The sequence below is a fragment of the Stegodyphus dumicola genome, chromosome X1 (assembly GCF_044657685.1).
Source record: "Stegodyphus dumicola isolate Sdum_Otavi_A_Nest chromosome X1, ASM4465768v1".
Taxonomy (NCBI): domain Eukaryota; kingdom Metazoa; phylum Arthropoda; class Arachnida; order Araneae; family Eresidae; genus Stegodyphus; species Stegodyphus dumicola.
The window spans coordinates 98,849,734-98,873,351 of record NC_140780.1 but is presented as its reverse complement, the minus strand read 5'-3'; the positions used below and the strand labels follow the sequence as shown (position 1 = coordinate 98,873,351).

The 23,618-nt window shown below is 33.8% G+C and overlaps 1 protein-coding gene across 1 annotated transcript in view; it reads left to right on the top strand.

Annotated features, from left to right (window-relative positions):
- LOC118197693 (transcription factor E2F1-like) overlaps nt 1-23,618 on the top strand; it is a 200,928-nt gene that overhangs the window by 162,458 nt on the left and 14,852 nt on the right. Inside the window, exons 5-8 of the mRNA XM_085807189.1 lie at nt 8,042-8,188; nt 18,171-18,276; nt 23,135-23,321; nt 23,431-23,511. Of these exons, the coding sequence (XP_085663315.1) occupies nt 8,042-8,188; nt 18,171-18,276; nt 23,135-23,321; nt 23,431-23,511 (521 nt within the window). The remainder of the gene's footprint in view (nt 1-8,041; nt 8,189-18,170; nt 18,277-23,134; nt 23,322-23,430; nt 23,512-23,618) is intronic.

Below are 23,618 nucleotides of genomic sequence, written 5' to 3'. Positions count from 1 at the left end.
CCCTAATCCAGAATTGCCGAAGTCCTGACGAGTCCGGGTTTGGTTTGGTTTATTGATATTAGGGCAAAGAACACTAGGGCTATCTGCTTAAAGGGAGGGGTGCCTTCGTGGAGAACTTTCAAAGGAAAATTGGATCGTATACACGTTACACATTTTTAAAACCACGAAAACGTCCATGCAGCCAGCCCGTTCGCAGGATTCAAACCTCTGACCAAACTACCAGTGTTCAGCAACTTTACCACTCGTCCGCTGATGGGCGATGAGTTCGAATTACGGACCTTGTACTGTATTACTAATCAAGAAAATTAAAAAATTTCTAATGTGATATCAGCAGATTAGCATTCTAATATTTAAATAATCTGCAGTTAATGACAGAAAGAGGATTGGTGGATTAGATTATTTAATTATGGCAAAGAGGATATTTAATTATTACACGAGGGCTATCTGCCTAAAGGGAGGGATGCGTTCATGGAGGACTTTCTAAGGGAAACTGGCTCGTATACACGTTACAAATGGGAAAAACCAATAATGACAGAAATAATGCTAGTTCTTAATTCTTTTCATATGAAACATATTACTAAATATTAAATGCACATATGAATGACACATTTTAATCAAAGTCTCAAATTTATACAAGGTTGTACAGGTTTGTAATAGTTACATATGCAGTGATTCCGGAATGAGCAAGACTAAAATTTGTCCAGTTCTCTTTAGGTATGTTAGTTTGTCTTAAGAGTACTTCTTAATGTTCCATAAGTTAAAAATTATTTGACAAAAATATACTATATGAAAATATTATAACTTTATTGAAGTTATTTTCAAGTGAATGTGATTGGTGAAACTATGAAAGCATCCTTAAAAATAGCAAGTTGTATTTTTCTGTGAATGCCAAATTTTTTACACGATTATTTGACCAGCAAACCCACGAGCCAAATTTATGTTTGTTAAATTTGCAAATACAAAATTGCATGTATAAAATTTTTTTTATGAAATTACACATAAATTATTGATTTTTTTCTTTTGCTTTTATAAATTATTTGGTTTTTATTCATAACAATATTAGATAAAATAACTTATCTTGAGAATCAGATCAATACCTATTAAAAGAATTGGAGTGGAAAGAAATTATTTCCAAAATAATTGACTGAATCAAATTAACATTGTTATAGATCACAAGATTTTTTTCAAGTGTCACAATTGGGTGTCAATTTTAATTAAAATTTGCAGTGCACACATTTCTCTTTAGACAAGTTAAATTTGCCAAAATTTCATGTACTTGATTTTGTCATAGTTTTAATTTTGTGAAAATGTATATTAAGAGTGCTTATTCCAGGAAAATCCAATCAATACTATATTCCAAGGATGGCCAGCCTTAAGTACAGTAGGAGCTGCATGTTAGAATTCAGAAAACTTAGAGAGCAGCAATTAGATTTTCTTAGAATCATAATTATGTATTATTTAAATCACACTTCCTTATTTTAATCGTTTTAAAAGTAATGAAACATATGTTCATGAAAAGTAACTGATTTGGTAAAAGATATGAGTGATTTCTTTCTCGAATAATTTAATGAAATGTGTAGTATGGTTCTAGATGACTTTTGACTGGTGATCAAGTTGTGTTCAGTACTGTGAGGAATTTCATCCTCCCCATGATCCAGAATTTTGACATGCACGCACAATCATGGATGAAATAAATGATAACCTCTGCCTGGGATTACCAAGGAGTTATTACGGAAGATAAGAGTTCTGAGGTGAAAAGTGTAATTGCAGCTTATTGTTGGGAGTGGTTGCAAACTTTTTGCTGAAAAAGGCCCCAAAACAACCTGCTTTCAATAGGAGTGGACATGAAATTATTATAACCAAATTCTAATAAGAAGGTTTTACACTGGCATGCAAAACTTAAGCAACAATGTAAATTTTAATCATATAGCCATGAAATTGCAGAAAAGGATATCTTGCCATCAGTACAATAAACGCACAGTTCAGTAGAAATGTCAGGAACTCAATGTCACAGGACTCAGTAGAAATGTCAGGAACAAAATGTCACAGGATTCAGTAGAAATGTCAGGGCATTCTAATTTAATTGTGACATTTTAGCATTCTAATTTTGAATGTGCCGCATATGGTCGGCACATTCAACTCAAGACTACAATAAAAGGAAGGACGGAGCACATTTAAAGACATTCGCTGCAAGTGCAAGTGAGTTGTTTCATGAAATATGGCTAGAAGAAATCACCTGGATAACTTCCCATGTGGAAGAATGATCGGAAAGCTGGAGAAGAGGCATAGTATGACGAGTGTAGCTGAAGAGTTCAGAATCTAGAAGAGTGTCGTTTTGTGCTTGGAATGCCTTCAAAACCATAGGTTAGAAAGGTTGGTGGTGGCCACCCCAGGAAAACATCTGCAATGGATGACCGATATAGTCCTGCAGACGAAAAGAGCCCGAAACCAGTCAGCAAGCGCCATAGCTCAGCAATTGTGTACAGCAACAGGGCGACAAGTGTCGTGGATTTACTATGTTCAGACACCTTCACAAAGGTGGCCTGTTTTCCCTGTCATTTGGAACGTTGCATCCCTTTGAATGTTGGCCATCGGCTCCACAGTTTAGAGTGGTGCAAGGAGCACAAGAACTGGGCATCTCATCAATGGAGTTGTGTCCTCTTTACGGATGGATGGGAGTCGTTTGAGTGCCACAAGTGCTTCTCAACGGCAGTTGATTTAGAGAGAGGTTAGAACACAGTTTCATCCCAGTAACATCATGGAAAAAGAACGTTATGGTGGTCCTGGAGTTCTCATCTGGGAAGGCATGCTGAACAGGCGGACAGAGCTCCACGTTTTCGACAGAGGATCTGCAACCGGATATTGCTATTGTCAGGTGATTCTTCCCCATGTGCATCTGTTCCGAGGTGCCACTGGAGTGGACTTTGTTTTTATGGATGACAATGCACAGCCACACCGGCCTCCTGCCGTTCAGAAGCTACTGGAAAGTGAAGATATCACTCGAATGGCTTGGCCAGCATGCTCCTCACATTTTCATCTCATAGAACGTGTGAGATGCTTTGGGGAAACACCTTGCAGCACGATTACATCCTTCTGGGAACACCCAACAACCCAACTGAAACACATGCTGATTGAAGAATGGGCACTCTTATCTAAAGAGCTGGTCGACAATCTGGTGCTGAGTATGGAGAGAGAGTGCGAAGAAACCATTGCAGTATTAGGAGTGCATATCCCATACTAAGGAACATCTGCTTGTTGTTCTTCCTCTTGTACAGACAATCATCTGTAACAATACTATGAGTTCAATAAAGCTTTTTTTTTTTTTTTTTTTGTTTGTTTGATTCCATACTGTATGCATTGTATTCATTTTTGTGCAACTATGCTCTCGCCATTGTTTAAAAACAAAGTGCTGTTTCTCATTTCTGAATTTCATGTCTCTCGGATGATTTCTCATGGAGTTATGGCAAAACAAACACCTGTTGCTTAAATTTTGCACACCAGTGCATGTCATCCGACATAGTTTATACACAAGTCCATCAGACATTAAATATATGTATAATTTGGAAGAGCCCCCTCTGTCGACTGCATATTTCCTCTTTGCAAGAGGTTTCTTCAGTGACTGCCCAAGTCGCTACAAAGAATAGCAAAGCACTTAATTACTACTACTGAGAGGCAGGGGGGACTAGTTGAATTACGAAAAGAAACTGCTTGATATAAAATAGCGTCTGGCGGAGGGAAAAAAAAAACTCAGTACATTATTTTCTAACTACCTTTGCATTTGTTTTTTGAGCTGTCCCTGTGGCCACTTCTGGTCTAAAAATAACATGGTTATTATAATTCTCACAATTCAAATTATTTGCTATTTTATTTACTACTGTGATGGTAAACGCACAGTGGACAACTTGAAATGGAGTTAAATCATAATACATATAAATTAAATAAAAAAAATTAAATCACTAAATGATAGATGCATGTCATTGCACAATTTCTGTTTTGAGTTGCAAATGTATTTCAAAATGAACTGTTTGTTGCAAGCGAGTCGCACTTAAGGGGTCGAAGTGTTTCAAGCCGCTGGTAAGGGGCCTGAGAGCCGCATGCGGCTCGCAAGCCACAGTTTGACCATGCCTGCAAATGTTGAGTTCCGTAATAAAAAAAGAAAATTTAAAGCTATTCAGTAAATAATTAATTAAAAAATCCTTGCTTTAAATTTTAGAGTTTAAAAAAGGAAAAACGATATATAATTAAATGAAAAATAAAAATTATTGATTACACCTCCAAACTGAATAAGAAATAGTCAAATACTTTGTAATAATTTAATGAAACTTTAAGAAATTAGCATAAAAATAAACCAACAGTAATTATTACAATATAAAAATATATGTTAATAGTACTGAAAATATTAACAAATTCTTAAATAAGGTACTTTTTTTGTTTTCATTTTACTTTTGGTGATACATTTGATGGCTAATTGTTCTTCTTAACCCTCGGAAATGTATATAATTCCTTTTATATCCACAAATAAAATTGTGACAATGCATTAAATTAAAATCTTTGCAAATTATTTTGTACTTCTAAGATGTAATAGTGTATGATAAACTTGTATACTTCTTTCCTTAAGAAATCATATCTGTAGTGTTTAACCTTTTTGCGACGGCGCACCGTTGTTTAAGACGCTCATGCGTGACGGAAGAGAATCGAAGGCAGTCGCCGTACAGGACGGAGGTTTTGCATTGCTAAGCCTAATTTTATAACAAAAATCAGAAAAACAAAAGTTTCGCTTCTAGCATCGTAATTTTTGGTATCATTTTAGATTATTACTTGAGCTCTTATATATGTTAAAATTAGCCCTTAAAACATTGTTTTCTTTATTTTACATGAAAATATACTTAAAAAATTGCTTATCTTCTAAAATAATCCATCAATAAAATTTAAAATTAATAAAAAGAACACAATAAAGACTATTTACAGTAAGAAATAACAAAATTTAAAATGAAAACGAGTGTGGTAAATCTCTAAGCACAGAGAAGTATCACTTTGTAACTCTTAGAAAAAGTATCACTTTTTAACTCTTTAGAAAATGAATCAGTACTCTCATTTGCATTAGTAAATGGTTCACTAACCATACTAGGGTATTCTTCCTCTGATAAATAGCGCCTTCCCGCCATAATAGACTGGAGGTGAGGCTTTCCTAAATAAAAAAAGAAGGAATGGAAATATATCTGAAGGCAATGCAAAACATAAAAAAACTCCACACAGTAACCCTAAAAGACCGTACATAGTAGAGGGAAAAATAGAATAAAAAAAAGGAACTGGATATAAATCAGATACAAGAATGTTTTCATTAGCATGCAGCGATTAAAGAGCCCACCTCTGTTTATGCTTTCTCTCCACCACCACCCCCCCTCGAACAGCTGATGATTGAAATACCAAAGTCAAGCAGAATATATGAAACTCAAGGACAGGAACCTAAAACTGTGTTCATTTCAAAAGTAATGGACACAGGATGCCATCTAGTGGCCTTCAGAAAAACGTTCCACCTTAAAATGCGTGTACGCATCAACAGTTTTCTGAATGCGATCTTTACTGATGCGTGGATGGGACGCCGGGCTGTAAGAGACGTTCTTAGGAAATGCGTATAAGGGACGCCCGTCTTGAAAGGGTTAAAGGCTTCTTTATTCATTAAGTGTGTAATGTAAATATTTTCCTAATTATATTATGCGAATGTTTGAGTTTTTAATGCTAGTTTCTTGTATTTTATAATTTAGTTCCATAAAAATTGATTTAATTTTTCATTACAATCTCTGTTATTTTTAGCATTTTTTAAGTGAAATGTGTAATGAAGAACACTTGAGGTGTTTGCAGTATTAGGCCGTGATCACATAATTGTGAGCTTAGTAACATTTCAGTAATTTTATCTCCACAATGTATTGCATTTGCATAATAAGTTGAAAGTTTTTAATAAAACTTATCCCCCCAAAAAAGGTGCTCACCATAATATGACTACACAACTGTGCCTATTGAAATAAATGTAATAACAAATTTCTTAAGCAGAAAGTGAACTTATTCTTCAGCCTTTAATTTTAAAACAAAACATAGATTAAGAACAATCTTGTGGAATACTTTTAATGCCTAATGGAAGGCATCCGAGATACTAAGCATTCAAGCAGACAATTTTATTTAAAATCTTTAGCATTACCTTAAACCAGATAATGACCATAATCTTTAAAATCAAGAGAGGCAGCGAAAATGTGGACATTATTTAGAAATTAACTTGCACAGATAGTTAAAATGAAGTTAAAAATGAGATAACAGCATGGTGAACATACCAGAACAGTTTTTAAACACAAATAGAATAAAAGTGCAGAAACTTTCACAGATGACCTGTTTGCTTCATCAGCAGTAGCTGGAATGCACCTTTAGCACTTTCATTGTCTTTTATTGGTTTCCACAGGGTTGCTGTATTCTGGATGGCTGTCCAGATGTATGGAAGGTTGAAAGGAAGGTCTCTGTTGCAACATGTTTCAAGTCTAACAACAGATGGGTCATTCACAGAAGTTCCTGTACTTTTACTTTTATTCTATTTGTGCTTAAATGTGGTTCTGGCAGGGTGACCTGCAGTTTTTATCATTTAGACATGCATTAGTTGCCTACCTGACTGATAAATTCAGATGACACTTCTTTTTTCTCCTGCTTTTTGGTCTCCTTCGTGTTCCTTTCCTCCATTTGCTCCATCTAACATAAGCCCCATTCACATGCAAAGCTCTTTCACACAGTCACCTTTTGTATTAGGGAGAAACGAGGATATGAAGCAATTTCGCTGTCAGGACCGGTTCAGATGCAAATCGTCTTCCATCCCTTAACCCATAAGCCACTGCGAGCAATGAATGATGTCACAAACACGAATCAGATTGGCGGATTTCTAACATATACTTGCATCTTTTTTGACATTGTTTACTATTGCTATAAAATGCCATCGGAGTTTTTTATCTCTTTAATTAGTTAAAATAAACCTAAATTAATTTTAAATGTAATTTATATACGAGACCAAATGTTTAAAAGAAGAAAAGAAACCACATATGCTACTGAGCGGTTTTAAATAAAATGTTTTGTGGCTGCTAAAATTTCAAACTTTGCTTTTTGAAAAAATGAATAAAACAACAAATTATTAAATATTAATTATAAATGTTTTAATATTTATAATAAACGTTTTAGAAAATATATTATAAATCATTCATCTGTTAAAATTGTTTTGAACATGTTTTACGAAGATTTTAAATAAAAGCTTGTAATTTATGTTTATATTAACCAATTGAATAGTACTAGGTTTTATTTTATATATATGTAATCAAATTCAGTAATAAAATTTTTAAGAAGTTTGAAATGATTTAATGACTACATAGACAGCTTATATTCTTTAAACTGCATTTTCGCAGTCTGGCTTACATAAAGATCTAAAGATATTCCACCAAAATAAGAAGATATAAAAATATTCTCATAATTTCACTGAAATGACAGCCCATTTTGTTTAAATTGGAGTAGTCAAGATACTGATTCAATGAAAGGAAGGACATCTTACAGTTGCCATACAAATTACTGTTTTGTGCTTTATCACGATGTCATTCTCGTACCATAAGTAATGTCATTCTCATGATATAAGTAAGAATTTTGGACATAAGTAAAAAAAAAAAAAATGTTGAGTGCTGTCTATATAAATTCAGCATGATTGAATTTGCAGTATCGTTTTTATGCAAAGTGTATTCCCACCCCCCTAATTTGTGATGATAAAGAGCAACCATCATTTAGAGACAGAGCAAAACGTGAGAGTGGCTGTGTGTGGAGAGATTTATTTGTTGACTTGTTCTCTTTAATTTGTCATTTTTTTATTTTTCAGGAGCATTTAGGTGTGTGAAAATCACATGGTTTTATTGTAATTAAGAAAGTAAATGATAAAAAGTACTGAGCGTGTAATTTTTTTATCTATTCAACAAAGCTGTTTAGTTGCAAATATTATTGCATATAAATACTTTTTCTTTTTATTTAGGCCTAGAGCTTCATCACCTTGTGCCAGTGTTACAAAATATGAAATCGAAAAAGATATTGACATTCTGGAAGCTAAAGAAAATAAACTTGATGAATTGATTTATCACATGAATTTACAACTGAAGTCTTCAATAGAAAAAGATGGAGAATATCCTTTTTGCAAAAATTTTTACAGTGTTATCACTATTTATATGAGATGCATTTTTAAATGTAATTTTAGCTATGAACATGCATAAACCTTCTGTAATATGCTGTTATGAGGGTACTCTCCCCCCCTTCCCGTAACACCAATAGTTAATTTTTGTATTTTTACTCTATTTTTGTATACTTTTAATGTGTATCTACAAAAATTCATGTTTGAATGTAGTTATTTAAGTTTGGAGTCAAAAAATTTTGAAATTTTCTGCAGACGTTTAAAGTGTTAAAACTAAAGTTGACTTTTTAGGCACTTGAATGCCGCTCAGTTAAACATACTTATTAAACTATGTGAAAAAAGCTTTTGAAAGTGATTTAAATTCAATAGTATTATTTTATCAAAAAGTTTAACAAATATAATATTACTTCATGTACAAACTCTATCATCCTAGAATGTGGTTTTTATTTGATGCGTACTGGAAAAAGATTTTGCATGTCAGCATTTATTATAAATCATAAATGTTATTAGCTAATGTAAATGCAAGGGGTTTTTAAGTTAAAAGAGAGAAAGAAAATATGAAAACTTGCGTTCGATAACCTCAAATTATGTAAGAGACTATAATACAATAAGCTATTTTTAATGAATTAAAGTAACTATTTCTGTTTGCTTATTCTTCTGAATGTTTGCACTATAAAAAGTGTAACTCTTATTTACTATTATTTCATTTTTTTAACAATTAAAATTGTAATAATTTTTCATTGTATGTTCTATTTCATTTTTCCTTTTTCCCTCCTTTCCTTTTCTTAATTCGAAACAACACGCTTGCTAATCTCATATAGCTATAGAATTTACACATAAGGTATACAGTTTTTGAAATATATACCATAGATTTTTTTGGAAATTTGAATAATTTTTATTTTTAAAAAATGCAAAAAGGTATACAATGTTCAAATTGAATAACTATTAATTGATTAATATAAGGAGATTTCTATCTGAATTTCTTATCAATCGCTTATTTCCATGTGGGCATATAATTCCATAAGTGTATATTTCTAAGTGAGCATTTTTCCATGTGACTTTTTTTTCTATGCAGGCATATTTCCGTTTTGCTTTTTTTCCTGTTAGCATTTATACCTGGGGGCATTATTCTCTGAGTGTTTTTCCTGTGTGCTTTTTCCCTTGAAATTCTCTATTACTTTGATGCGTTTTCGTTCAAGAAACTAAACTGTCAATCTTGCTGTGCAAGAAGATGCATTGACATGGTGGAGCATTAGTCCTCTAACATTCACTTCTTAAAGAATTTCTGGAAGACGGTGGTGTTCCAGTTAGCTGTCTTCTCTCCTTCCAGCTTGATGTCTTCGACCAGTCATGTACTTCTGAAGAAAATGGCATGCTTTATGTTTTTTATTGCTCCAAATGATATGTATGTTTTTCATCACCAGTTACAATTTTATAAATAATATGGTGGCCACCTTATTTAAGTAATTAAAGATTTTTTAGTGTTTCTGAAAAATTCCTCGTTTTGGTGCTCAGTTAAATTATGGAGAACCCAATGGCAAACTAGTTTTTTCATATGCAATTCTTCATGAATAATTTTATGTATGGCGGCGGATCCAATGCTGTGTTTCTTCTGTATCATTTGGTAGGTGCAGCGATTACCATTGATTAACATTTTCCACGTGGCAAACGCATTATCCGGGAATACTGCTGACAGTGACCGCCCTGTGTGTTCTTCATCCTGAAGAGAGTTGTGACCTCTGTGAAATTCTGTAAACCATCTGAGTACAATAGCGTGAGATGGATCTTCATTTTCAAATGCTAGTTGTAGATGTTCATCTTGATTTAATCCCACTTTAAGATCATAGTGTGATAATGTTCTTACATCAACTCCATTTTTTCGTCTGCCTAAAATTTATTCTATGCATTTGGCCTATAAAAAATCATCTGCTAGGCTAAAAATAGTTCATATTTTAAAATCTAACTTAATTCTTTTCTGCTGCTTTTTGTCTACACGTACATAAAAAATTCCAGTGACCTTCATGTAACAGGAAACAATTTTTATAATTTATGTTCATTATGCAATATCTCCAAATTAATTTGATGTACATTCTCTTAAACACATTCACGAACTTATTTTCGTGAACTTATTTTATTTTCGAACTTATTTTATTATTCACGAACTTATTTTATGTTTAAATTTATTTCGATTATCTGTTAGGACTCTATCATTTGTCAGGATACTAATGATATATCTGCCTTTAACCACCAGTCCTTGTGATCTCAATGCCATGTTAATTTAGTGATTATTTGCTTTGAAACTGTCAGAAGTTAATGAATGAGCTGAGAAACCAGCCCTTAGAATGCCTTTCTTATATTTCTTACAGCATCTTTTGATTTCATATGGTTGATAATATATAGGGTGTCCCTAAAACCTTCATTCCATCTGCTCATAAAATAAATTTACTGAAATTTGAACAGCTGTACACCTAAGCATAAAGAGAACTTCAGATTTTACTTTAAATCTCAAAAATGGGAACCTCCAGTGATGTGAAAAATGTCAAACTTATATTATTCCTACCATCATACATTATCTAACATTTCAAACGTGAAATTTGAATAAATTCTTATGATGCATTCATGCATTGTTTACAGAGAGAGAGCTTCAGCACAGACCCACCAAAATTTGGCAAAATTCTCACCGGCAAAAGTGAATACTTTCAATAGCTTTAAAGTGTCTAAAATTAACGCTATGGTGCGCCACATGCACCTCATGTCCCAAATTAAAGTTATAAACACATTTCTGCTATAACTCAAAAAAGTAGCTACTGCTGATCTTTTGAAAACTGATAATATAATCAAGACACAATAACACACCGAACAAATACTAATTCAAAATGCATTTGCGCTTTTGCAGCTGACAATGGTGGTTCGGTAAAACCATCGAAACTAGTCCTGTGAAAATTTTAAAATATAATGCTGATTTTTGTTGTTTGACTTCTGAATTAACTGATAATATGTTTAATTTGGGGAGTATTAAATGTAGTATAAGCATTTGGTGGTTATAGACGGTTAAAATGTGTTTAAGAGAATGTAAAAGTGATTGGTTTCCATGTCTGTGAAATTCGCCTCTACAATTGTGTTCCTTGCAAGAAAATACCCAAGACTGATGATTTCAGTCAAATTAGTTCTTGGAATTGTTTACACAATGGGCTGATATGAAAAGCAATCAGTAGGCTTTAGCTGGCCACTTTCAGATGGAGGCCATCAATGATCTTTAATGTTGATATCCTGATTATGGCACCTATCCCAAACTACAAGGATTATCAACAGGGGTCCAGGCCAATACCATGCAAGAGTTAAACACTTGTTGATGATTGATATGTGGCATTAAATAATGATGCAATTTAAGTATGATAGCTAGAAAGTACTTTCCAGACCATCTTGCTGTCATTAATTCCCTGGGAAGCTGTGGAGAGATTGTGGAAGACAGTGCATCTTTTGAAACTCCAAGCACACCATTCTTGGGTAAACAAGATTCAAGTCTTGTTCGATATGCATAGGGATTTTTGATGAACCTTCAGCTGGTCACAGCCTAGGGTCCACTATCAATCCTTGAACAAAAGGCAAGTCTGTTAGTCTGGTGGAAGTGGAATCGTTGTATGGTGAGACAGATGCAGAAAATGTATACTTATTCTCCGTATGATGTGCTAACAGAGTTATTAGGCATAAACTGTATACTGCATGTTTGATATGCTCTATGGTGAGACATCGTGTTACACAGCAGCGCACCATTCCATGTCTTTGTAATTGCACACTGTTTTAGGGATGATGTTCCTAAACTTTATATGAAGCTTTACCAGGAGGCTGTTTTAGAGGATTTTACTTTTTTAAATAATAATGTGAGTCCATACAAAGCTGAACTGTGTGAGAATTTTCTGCAGAAAATGCATACTCATTCACCATATGATGTGTTAACAGAGTTGTTAGGCATAAACTGTATACTGAATGTATGATATGCTTTAGGAAGGACCATTACTCAACATCAGCTTTTTCCCAGGACACTCCAGGCATTAAAACTCTTGCTTTTAAAAGCTTTGATTAACAACTCATTTACTGCATGGGGACCTGTATTAAGAGAGATAAATCTATGCGCAATGGCCACTCTCTTTGTTAGCCAGACCATTCTAGAAATATGAGGTGTAATGTTTTCCCCGTACTTTTGGTTTCATTTGTGTACTGCAAAACTTTTATCTTTTGCGTACAGGTAATCCTCTTTTAACATAGATAGGTTCCTGGAAAATGCCATATTGTGTGAAACCATTGTATAAGATCTAGAGCCAATACAAAAAGAAGGGTTATATTCCTAAAACTTATTAAAAACAACAATTCGACATAAGCAACTTAATTTTTATTAAAAATATAAATGCATGTACAAAAAATATTAATTTAATCAGGGTTGCCATGCTACCTGGAAAGCCGGGAAACGTTAGGCAATTCAAAAATTGACCAAAAAGAGTAAAGGAATTTCATAAGGCCATCCCAAAAAAGCGATTAGAAGCGATCACTTTCTTCGCGAATCATGTATCGCGTGAGCATCATTCGGACAGCAGGGGTAGAGCCAGTTTTTGCAGGGCCAGTCAGATTGTCTTTTAGAAAGGTAAAGTTTTCAGTAAACTCGAGAATCCAGAGATTTGCATGTGCAGTGCATGTTGAACAACAGTAAATTCCTCCCATTCTCATATAAAACAAAATCTTTGTACCTTTTCTTCTTTTTTAAATGCCTTATTTGTCATTATGCAGTAAAATTAATAATAATAATAATTAGTCATCCAGGCTAACCATTTAATATATCTATATTCGTCAAAATACTACTGTCGATTTTTTTGTTATGCAATTTTTAATCCTTAAGTAAGCTTTATTTTAATGTTATTCGTATCATTTAATTCTTTGCGGCACACCGTGCCACAAAGGGTTAATGTTTTCTTTCTGTATGCACAGAAAAATTGAATGAAAAAGGATTTAGAGGTTACTATAGGTTACTCTGAACCTTCTTTATTTATAGCAGATAGCAGGTCAACACAAACCAGTCCATATATTTTAGCCATGTTTAGTTTTTTTAAGACCCTCATTTTTCAAAGAAAACTTCCAGATTTTTTTAGGATATAAAAGCAATTGTTTGACAAGAAATTTCTATGTTATTTTTTTTTGGCTGTATGCTAGTCTCCTTATTCTATATTACTTTTAAATTTTTATCTTGAAATCATGCTTAAATTCAAATGACGAACCCGAGGTGTGCCCAGACCGGGCACACGAAGACATTCGGACAACTGAGAGACTATTCTTTGTTTCTTCGCATTTCATCGGTCAGTTCATTGACAACAGAAAGGTCCACATCTGTGTTTCATTTCCTGTTTTTCTCTCTCTCCCTTTCCCCCTTTTTTTTCAGAGGACTAACTAGCTAATTAACTAACAAATTGTTGGGTTGTTTTTCTGAAGGTCAAGCGTAATTTTATGAGTTAGCTGTTTGGTTTTTCACTAGAGCAGTTCTCTCTTTCTCTTTCGTTCAAAGTTTCGCTAGCGCTACGTGTAGTAGTTTTGAGTTGTAGATGTTTATTTAATTTTATTAACAGTTTATAATTTCTATTAGTAGATATAATATTAGTTTATTTTTTTGAATTTTTAATTATTTTCCAAACGAATCGGAGAGGGGTGCTACACGAATTTCTTCAGATAGTGAATCTGATACAGATTCTGGTACATGTGCAAAACATACAATATTGCGTTGTGCTTTTTCAAAGGTTGTGCTTTTTCTTCGAAAAGTACCACCATGAAAAAAATAGACTAAAATGTAAATATGAAATGTAAATAATGTAAAGATCATAAACCAAGTTACGTTTTTGTTTCCCATTCATATGCATGTAATCAACCAAAAAGGAGCCTTTTAGGGGGTGTAGAGTAGCAGGTCTCCCTGTGGCGCACCCTTAATAATGCTAAATCTGTTATGGTATTCAAAATCTAGTGTTTTTTAATTGTAGGCAAAATCTCTTACTCTTTTACGCGTTTCCCAGCAATGCTCGTTTCAGCACACTTTTCGAAGCTCTATTCAGTCAGTGTGCCCGCTTCGGGCACACCCACAGAATTAAAACAATAAGTGCTATCTTCACAAAATTTTATTTGTGTACTCCTCTAGGCCTAATTAGACTGCCTACCTTTTTTTTCAATCGAAATTCCAACTTTAAAAGGTAGCGTGCCGGAAAGGGTTAATGTGTCTTCTTCCTTCTAAATTTATTTATTAGTTAATAATACAGTAGAAGTCGAGAAATCCACAAAGCTTGGGACAAGAGGTTGTGCGGATTTCAGGAGAGGAAAGTTAAATCATAGTATTCAGACTAAAAGTGCAAAATAAATAAGGCATATTAGATATATTTAATTAAAATATTATATACATTATTTTAATAATTTATTATATGCATTAAATTATTATTGCATATATAAATTGATTATATTATTCATTGTATTATGTACACAGCATTGAGGTTTGCCAATTTCGTCTTGTGCAAAGATTTTGGTTTCGGATTCCTGTGTTAGAATCACTCTTGCTGTAAAATTTCAACAGCTTTTCTTTATTTTTCTGTATATCATACACAATCATGTCACAATTCCATACGATTTTGCTCTAAACCGAGGAATAGCAGCTGCCTCCATCTTTTGCAGAATGTTCACTTTTTCACGTTACCGTCAATGTAACAGTTTACATTTTTCAACATTTCAAGCAGTAAAATCATAAGTGTGTTTTTTTATCTGTCGTATTAAAAAGGGCTGAAATTAAAAATATTCTTAATTCTTCTTAATATCCACAAAATATCTGGATAAAAAAAATCAGCACTACATAATCTCGAGAAATAACAAAGCTCAGAAAATACAACGTGAATTGTGAACTTGAAAGAAGAGTTGAGTGAATCGTCTGCTTTTTAACCTCGATGCAGATTACGGGGGGGGACTTTTATCATGATGTCAATAATTTGGTATTTCCATTATGACTCATTATTATTGGGTAATTATGATGTCATTATTCGGTGAGTATTTTTTCCTCGATATTTCGTAATCAGTGTTGTGGTTTCCGGAACCTATAAACTGAATGTTTATATTTTGAGAGGCAACACGGATTTCAGGTCGGCGGATTTTCGGTATTTGACTATACTTTCAAATTTCAGGCATTTTATCTAAGTATTGTTCTAATTTGGACCTATCCACTTCATTGAATATTTGCTGTAGATTTGCATTACAGTGAATTTCTATTAATTCCATCTGTAAATAGGCTGATATTTTCTCAGCATTGGTTGGAAAGGGGCAGAAAGCAAGAGAACTCGTCTGATATTGCAGAACATTTTTTTTTCAATCTTCAAATGCTGAAGCACGCATTTTATGTGAAATAGGTTCCTTTTTTGTTATTTTTTTACAACCTCAGTTTTTTGTTTCTCACAGTGAACTGAGGTATGCAGAAAAATGTCTCGTAGATGTATATTTTACATGGCTGTTTTAAGGTAAAAGCATGGCATAAGAAGAAATCAAAGTAAGAATAATTGCTAGGTTACTACTTGGTTTGTTGTACATTTCAATAATTATTTTGTTTCCAGCTGTGATGATGGAATTCATAATGGTATTAATGTATTTAATGAATATGAATGAGAAATTAATGTATGCATAAAAAATGTATCTGGTTGTAACAAATATTTTCCTTCAAAAATACATTCTTAATAAAGTTAGAAAAAAATGAAAGCAGTACCTAAGAACTGGTAATAATCACCATCTATCTAAACCTATGACTTTCTGCCAACGATTTTGGTAGTTTTTTCAAAGCCTTCGGCCCAGAAACTTGGCGACCGCAACTCCAAAAAACAGATCAACCTCATTTTGGACATTCTGTTCAGGATGGAAGATAGCATCAGCAAGATGTAGGTGCAGGTGTGGAAAAAGGTAGAAGTCCAAAGGAGCAATGCCTGGGCTATATGGCGGGTGTGGCAAAAGATCCCATTTGGATCTGTGCAGAGTGCAGGCCAGTGAATGCAAACACGTGTGGTCTTGCATTATTTTAATGGAACATTACCTTTTTCTGCCAGAACTCAGGTCGACATTTTTCCTTGATGGCAGCGTGAGCATGGACTAGCATCTCGCTGTACACCTTGCTGTCGAGGGTTTTACCATTTTCCAGATACTCTTTGTGGATGATATCAGGGCAATCCCACCAGATACTAAGCATGACTTTTTTGTTAGTCAAATTGCACTTTGCAAACTTTTGTTGAAGTAAATCCACTTTTTGCATTGATATTCAATTAGATTAAGGCAAGCCCGAATGTGGCTGTCCTTATCTGAATGAGTCAGCTTATGGAGCACCCAGCTATTGAACTTGTACGTCAAATTTATGTGACGCATAGTGCAACTAGTGGACATGGCAACTAACATCTAACTCCTTAGCAAGCTCTCGAGTGGTTGCATACTGGTTTTCTTCCTCAAGGTCTCACAGGCGGGCCTCATTAGCATCATTAGGCTAGTCAGAGTGCTCTGCTTCTTGAATGTCATAGTCCTTGTTTTTGAACTTTCGGTACCAAATCTTCACAGCATCGTAAAAGACAGGATTAGTACCTTAAACGATGCACATCATTTCATGACATTCTGTAACTGACTTTTTGCAACAGAGCAAAGTAAATCATGGTTCTAAGCTGTAGTGGAGTAGTTCCATTGTAGACACCTTGTACTTAATGTTAACAATATTTTTTTACAACTTTCACTACACAGTAAAGCAAGACTCTTTCTTTCAAATGCCAAAGATCATTTGACAAAATATGTTTAAACATGGTAATGCGAATTGTTTGCATAGATAATATTTGGCTGTGGTGGGGAAACTTTCATTAAACCCCGATAGCAAGTCTTCTGTCAGAATATTTCCAAGATGCATAAATATCAGCTGTGTTTTTTTTTCATGATTCCATGTATTTAAATGGAATTTCAGGGAATATTTTATCTTTGCTCTTTAACATGGACTAAGCATATGTATTTGGTCTTTGTGAATCGCATATATCTTTATCCCATTATGAGCTAAAGCTGTGAAGAATTGCTGGTTTGCATTTGGCTGTGCTAGCAGCTAAACTGACTGTCTGCATGAAAAAATATTTTTTTCCCATTTATAAAATAAACAATAATACCTTTCTAGGTAATTTGATCTCAACTGCTTCATAATTTCTAAGTAATAAGCCAAAAATTTAGATCCGTAGGTTCTTCTCTTAGACAAGATACTACACTTAATTAATTCTGAGTGACTAGAGAAGCTTTTACATAAATATGCAGTAACTGCATGGCCTGCATCCCTAATTATAAGGTGGTACAGAACTGATTAGAAAAATTGAAAAATCTCTTAGCAAATTTTGTGCTGTTAAGCAGCTGTAATAGTGTATTTCTAGTACAATATTAAAGTTATAATATTTTATCTTTTTAGTTTGTGTCACAAGGTTTTAATTTATTTTACTAAATTATGTCAGGCAATAGTAGTCTGAGAAAACAAGAGCTGTTAATATATGTAATGATTTTCTGTAATATGAAGCATGATTATCATTTTACAGTGCAAATTATAAGTAGAACATACTTCGTATGTAATACCAATTTATTATTATGTATAAGCATAATGATAAATTTATGTAATTAAAATTACTGATCTGATCATAATTGCTGATCTTCATGTGAAGTGAATCATTGTTATTGAATGGAATGATTTTACTTTAAAAATGTAGTTATGGAAGCAGTTTTGTGACAAAATTTAATTGTATTGTTTGATACTGTTTCATTAAACTGTATATCTTTGTCATATATGTGAATGCATAGCTTAAAATTTATTTTTCTTTCAGCTTTATTTCTCTGAATTGTTACATTATTACTAAAAATTTAAATCATCATAGTCAATTGTAAATTAGAGAATTTTTACCTTAATTGTGTCTTTTACGTATCATTATTTGACCAGTGATGATCTGAAAGGCATCGAAGAGTTTTCTGAAAAGATGTTAATTGCGGTTAAAACTCCTGCAGCTGTTCAGATTTTAGGAAAAAGTGTATGTAAAAATGACAGTCTTTTTATTTTCTTTATTAGTATCATCTGTTTCTGGTTTTTAGATGATTTTTGAAAAAGTGTTGCATATTTGTATAATAGAAATTTGGACACAACATGGAATTTTTGATAATTAATATGTACTCAAAACTGTTTCAGTGCTCATGTACGTATTGACTGTCATTAACTACTTCCATCTACCAGAGGATGCATAGCTCTTTCCTTGTAACTAAAACTCGCATTTTACCTAAAAAGTTGCAGTTAAGTGATAGAACCCTTTGTCATATTACAGAAGACTTTTCTTGCTTGTTTTCCTGGCATAAATATTTTCAAGTTACGTTTGCTGAGTACCCTAACTTAATGAAATTATAAAAGCAAATACATGTCAAATACTTTTCACAGCTGAGATTTTTAAAGAAATTAATATCTGTCTGGTTACACACAGCATGCACCCCAAAATATTTATAGTTACAAGCATAGAAATTCTTTATTAGTTATTGAAACTTTTAAGTGTGACCAACTTTCCTCAGGGCAGCCTAAAGAGGCTATCACTTCTAGGGACGCACGTGCTTACCCGGGACAATTCCGAGAAACGAGATTCTAGTAGCACTGCTTTAAGCGGGAGGCTTCCGAGAAATGTTTCGTCTGGCTGGGAGGAACATGTCCCGGATACGAGCAATATATATTAACAACTAATAAATTTATATTAACAACTTCTAAACCATCGCATCTCTCTATCTATATGTAAATATGACTTATTAGATGTGTATATATATGTATGTATGAATACAAAAATTAACATTGCCAAGAAGTTATTTGAAGTTACTTTTAATTCAGATAACGATTATGTAATTGGCAGCAACTATAGTCATCAGATCTTTGCAAATTCTTATGGGTATGTAATAATCAGTTGAAAAATAATTGATGAGTATTTGAGTACTAAAGAATGTACACATTTTGTTATTGGGTTAATTAATAATTATATCATATGTATGATCTACATAATAAAAACATGACTAATAAATAATAAGAAATGTAACAGCTATGCATTTATAACATTTCATTACTTAAAACAGTGCACAACTGATTATCACCTTCATCTCTGTTTACATAATGAATTGCACTTTCCAATTAAGTGCACGGGCCTACTAGTGGCCGAAGTGTTGTTGAACACTGGTAGTTCTGTCTCAGGTTAGAATGCCGCGAACAGGCTGGCTACATGACGTTTCCTTGGTTTGCCCCATTTGTAACTGGTATACGAGCCAGTTTTTAAAAATCTTCTACAAAGGGATCCCTCCTGTTAGGCAGATATCCCTCGAGGCTTTGTCGTAATCGCATAAAACAAACTCATGATGTGCACCACCTAATTTCTAGAGTTGGTATAATTAATGTGTTTTAGGTGTATTACCGAGTGTTCTATGGGAATGTAAACAACTTGCACATGTTTGATTGCTCATGTATTCATATGCTTTATTTGATCTTCATTTTGCTTAATAGTATCTGCTGGCTGTGAGGATGTAAATATCAGCCATATAGACTTTTGTCATAAAAGATATTTTTTTGGGTTTGTTTGTTTGTTTAAATGGACAGAACAGTAATTATGAGCCATAAAGTTAGTCAAGGTCAGAACATGGTCACCAAATCGCAAATTTTCCAGTGAGCCATCAAATTTTCATTGCAATGCAGACAACACAAAATACACATAAATAATGTCTGATAAATAGACTTATCCAGCACACGTTTTAAACTATTTTTAGTGTATACAGAATTTGGCTATTACTGATGTAATTGATTGCTATAACCAGAAGTGTGTTTATCTATTACTTGAAGTGCCAGAGTGGAGATCAAAGTGATTAACTTGATAGCAATCACCTTTCTATAATCTTCCATTACTAACAATAAAGTTTAAAACAAAAAGCGTATGAGCGATACAAAACACGAAGAAGTGAATGTCACTTAAAAGGAAACGTCACTTTCGCCAATCTGAGCGATAACTGATTCTTGTTTGGCTTTCAGCCTGTTTACCAAGTGAAGATGGTAACCCTATTTTGCCAAAGTGCGTTTCTCAGAACTGTTGCTGCAAACGTTTTGTTCCGGCAACAAATATCGTATGTGATAAGGGTTTAATATAAAGCTTGTAATGTTTACTGGAACTTCTGTGATGTATTAAATTTAAATCCACTGTTCTATTCACAACAATACCTCTTCTATCTAGCTTTCTTTTTCCTTTTTTTTAGACCTGCTTTGTTCCCCCCGTCAAAAAAAATATTTTTTATTTTATTTTATTGTTTATGCTTATTAATTTATTACTGTAATGAAATTTGAAGAATCATTCACACAATATTTACTTTATAGTCTATTCTATGTGTTATTCTTTCAACTGATTTATTGCTCAGTTGTATCAGAGATGTGTATTTCTTGAGCTACCTAAGTAGCTTCTACCTCATAATGCATAGATGTAAAAAAATTTCTAAACCAGTAGTTCATAAACTTATTGATCATATTTGTTTCTCCCCATACGCCAGAATGTCCTTGCACCTCTTTCAAAAATTTTCTTTTATTTAAGTGGTGCATTTCAAATACACTGATGTCCATAAATTAAGGATAATTCGGAGTCACGCGGAAATCGAACTCTAAAATAAATATATCACCTTTAAAATCACTACACACATCTTCAAGAATCATATGCAAATGTCAGGAAGTAACCAGATGACACCGATGGTACGTCACAATGACGAGAGTGTAAGAGAGTGATATATACGGAATACAGGCAAAGAAGTAAAATTGTTCGCAGGCACTTTGTAAGCATTTCAGTGCATTAACCAAATAGTTATGACACAAAGGACGTATTTGGATGAATTTTTATGTGGTAGAATTATCGGCCATCTGGAATGTGGGCGTACCGAACTGGAAGTATCAGACCAACTTGGAATTGCCCAGAGTGTCATTTCCAGGCTTTGGCAACGATTCCAAGATGATGGTAATGTGAGTAGACGTTACAGCACAGGTCGCCCCACGGATACAACGCAGAATGAGGACCGGTATTTTGCAGTTACTGCCAAAAGAAACAGGCGGAGCACAGCCTCAGACCTGTCTCGTCAGCTCTCTTCAGCCACTGGTACGACAATTTAAAGGCAGACCGTGTACAGACGCTTAGGGCAGATTGGTCTATATGCTCATAGACCTGTCAGATACGTTCCACTTACTGCAACTCACTGTCGCCTGCGGTTAGCCTGGAGTAGAGAGCATGCATTGTGAACACCGCAACAGTGGGCATGTGTGATGTTTTCCGACGAGTCCAGGTTTAACTTGCAGTCTGATTCTCGCCGGACTTTTTTATGGAGAGCTCCAGGTACCCGTTACCACCAAGAAAACACCATTGAACGACACCGTTACGGTGGTGCAGGAGTGCTCGTTTGCGGTGGAATTATTCTGGGTTCCAGAACTGACCTGCATGCTCAAATTGGAACCCTGACAAGCCAAATTTATCGAGACGTCATTCTGGAACAACATGTACGTTTGTTTCGGGGCGCCATGGGCGCACAATTTGTGTTTGTGGATGGCAACGCCCGTCCTCACCGTGCAAACATCGTAAGCGAATGCCTTCAATCGGAGGATATCACCCGTATGGACTGGCCAGCATTCTCATCGGACTTGAATCCAGTAGAGCACGTGTGGGATATGCTAGGCCGATGAGTTGCAGCCCTTCAACCTCCTCCTACATGTCTACCGGAACTTCGGAGAGCATTGCTTTTTGAGTGGTGTAATATCCCCCAAGATCAGATCGATAATTTGATACTCAGCATGCCTAGGCATTGTACAGACTGTATTGCATTGTCTGGGAGACATACAATGTATTAACAATCATACCAACCATGTAATATTGGTTTTTGGTAAATAGGGTTTTTTTTTTGTAATTTGCTCCAGGGAGAAATTGTTAAATTAATGAACTCCAGACAGCTTTGATAGATAACAGTAGCATATTTTGCACTGAATAATGTGTCTTTTGTTTATCTGAATTTTGTAAGTAGGAAGGTAAGTATAATAAATGAGTTTTTTTAATTGATTAGTACATGTTTTTTTTTCCCCCGTTTTGGAAATGTGTACATAATAAATGGTTGATTTTATTAACTAGGGATTTTAATATGTGACAAGTACTGTTTTTTTTTAATAAATGTTAAGAGACTGTCAAATATATTATGTGGTTATTTCAAATGTGCATGTATATTGATGTATGTATATTTTACGGTGAAACACTGAAATCTGGAGAATGTCGACTTTCACCGGTGAATGTCAACATTCACATAGTCGCTTGGTGTATGTCCGAAATATTTTCCAAATACTCTTATTTCTGACTTACACCAGTAAATGTCGAGATTCACCATAAACTAATGGTGAATGTTGAACACATAAGAATATTGTATTTTCTTCTCCATAATTGAGTCGCAAAAAATGCACCTGATACTTAAAATAGGAACTTAAGAATATAAGAACTTAAAACGCACAGTACATTCAAAATGAGAAAGGAAAATAATAGAAGTTAGAAACTTACTTAATTATGCAGTATGTTCTAAATGAGAAAATAAAATAATAGTAATAAAAAACTTACTAAATTATGTGATTCAAATCTTATTTATTGCAAAAACTTAAACTATTATGACACTTTGAATTGCACAAGACCTCTCTTTTCGACCTACACCAGAGCATATCTGTGATTGTCGACATACACCGGTGATGGTCCGAATATACAAGAATGAAATGCAATATTTCATCTTTCACCGACGTATTTGGTGAATGTTGACATTCTCCAATTTTGGTCTTTCACAGTAACATATATACGTGTATACTTTTTTCAAAACCAGGAAAAGAAGTTAGTAGTTAAAAGTACAGATGGAGACTTGGAAGCTTACCTGTTGCAAGATCAATCATTTATAAACATACTGCACTCAGAAGCTGAATTCAAAGAAAATTCTTACTCTGTTAAGATTGAAAACCATAGTCTTTCAAGTTCAGAGAAAACATCATTGACTCAAGACGAAGCATGCTCATGTATGTGTTTTAGTAATTTCAACATTAAAACAATTATTATTGTATTAAAAATTAATTTTATTTATTTTTATATGGAAATAATATGTTTCTTTTAATGTAATTTCTTTAGCTGGAATCTGCAGCCCATTTATTTGTTCAACAAGTACTTCATCATATCCTAGTCATTATTCTGAAAAGATATGGACAGAAGGTATGCATTTAATAGCACCGAAGTTTATTTTTTAAACTAAACTTTTGTAAAATGCATTTAATGTATGTTTATTTTTAATTTTTTGTTTACATACATTATGGCTTTGA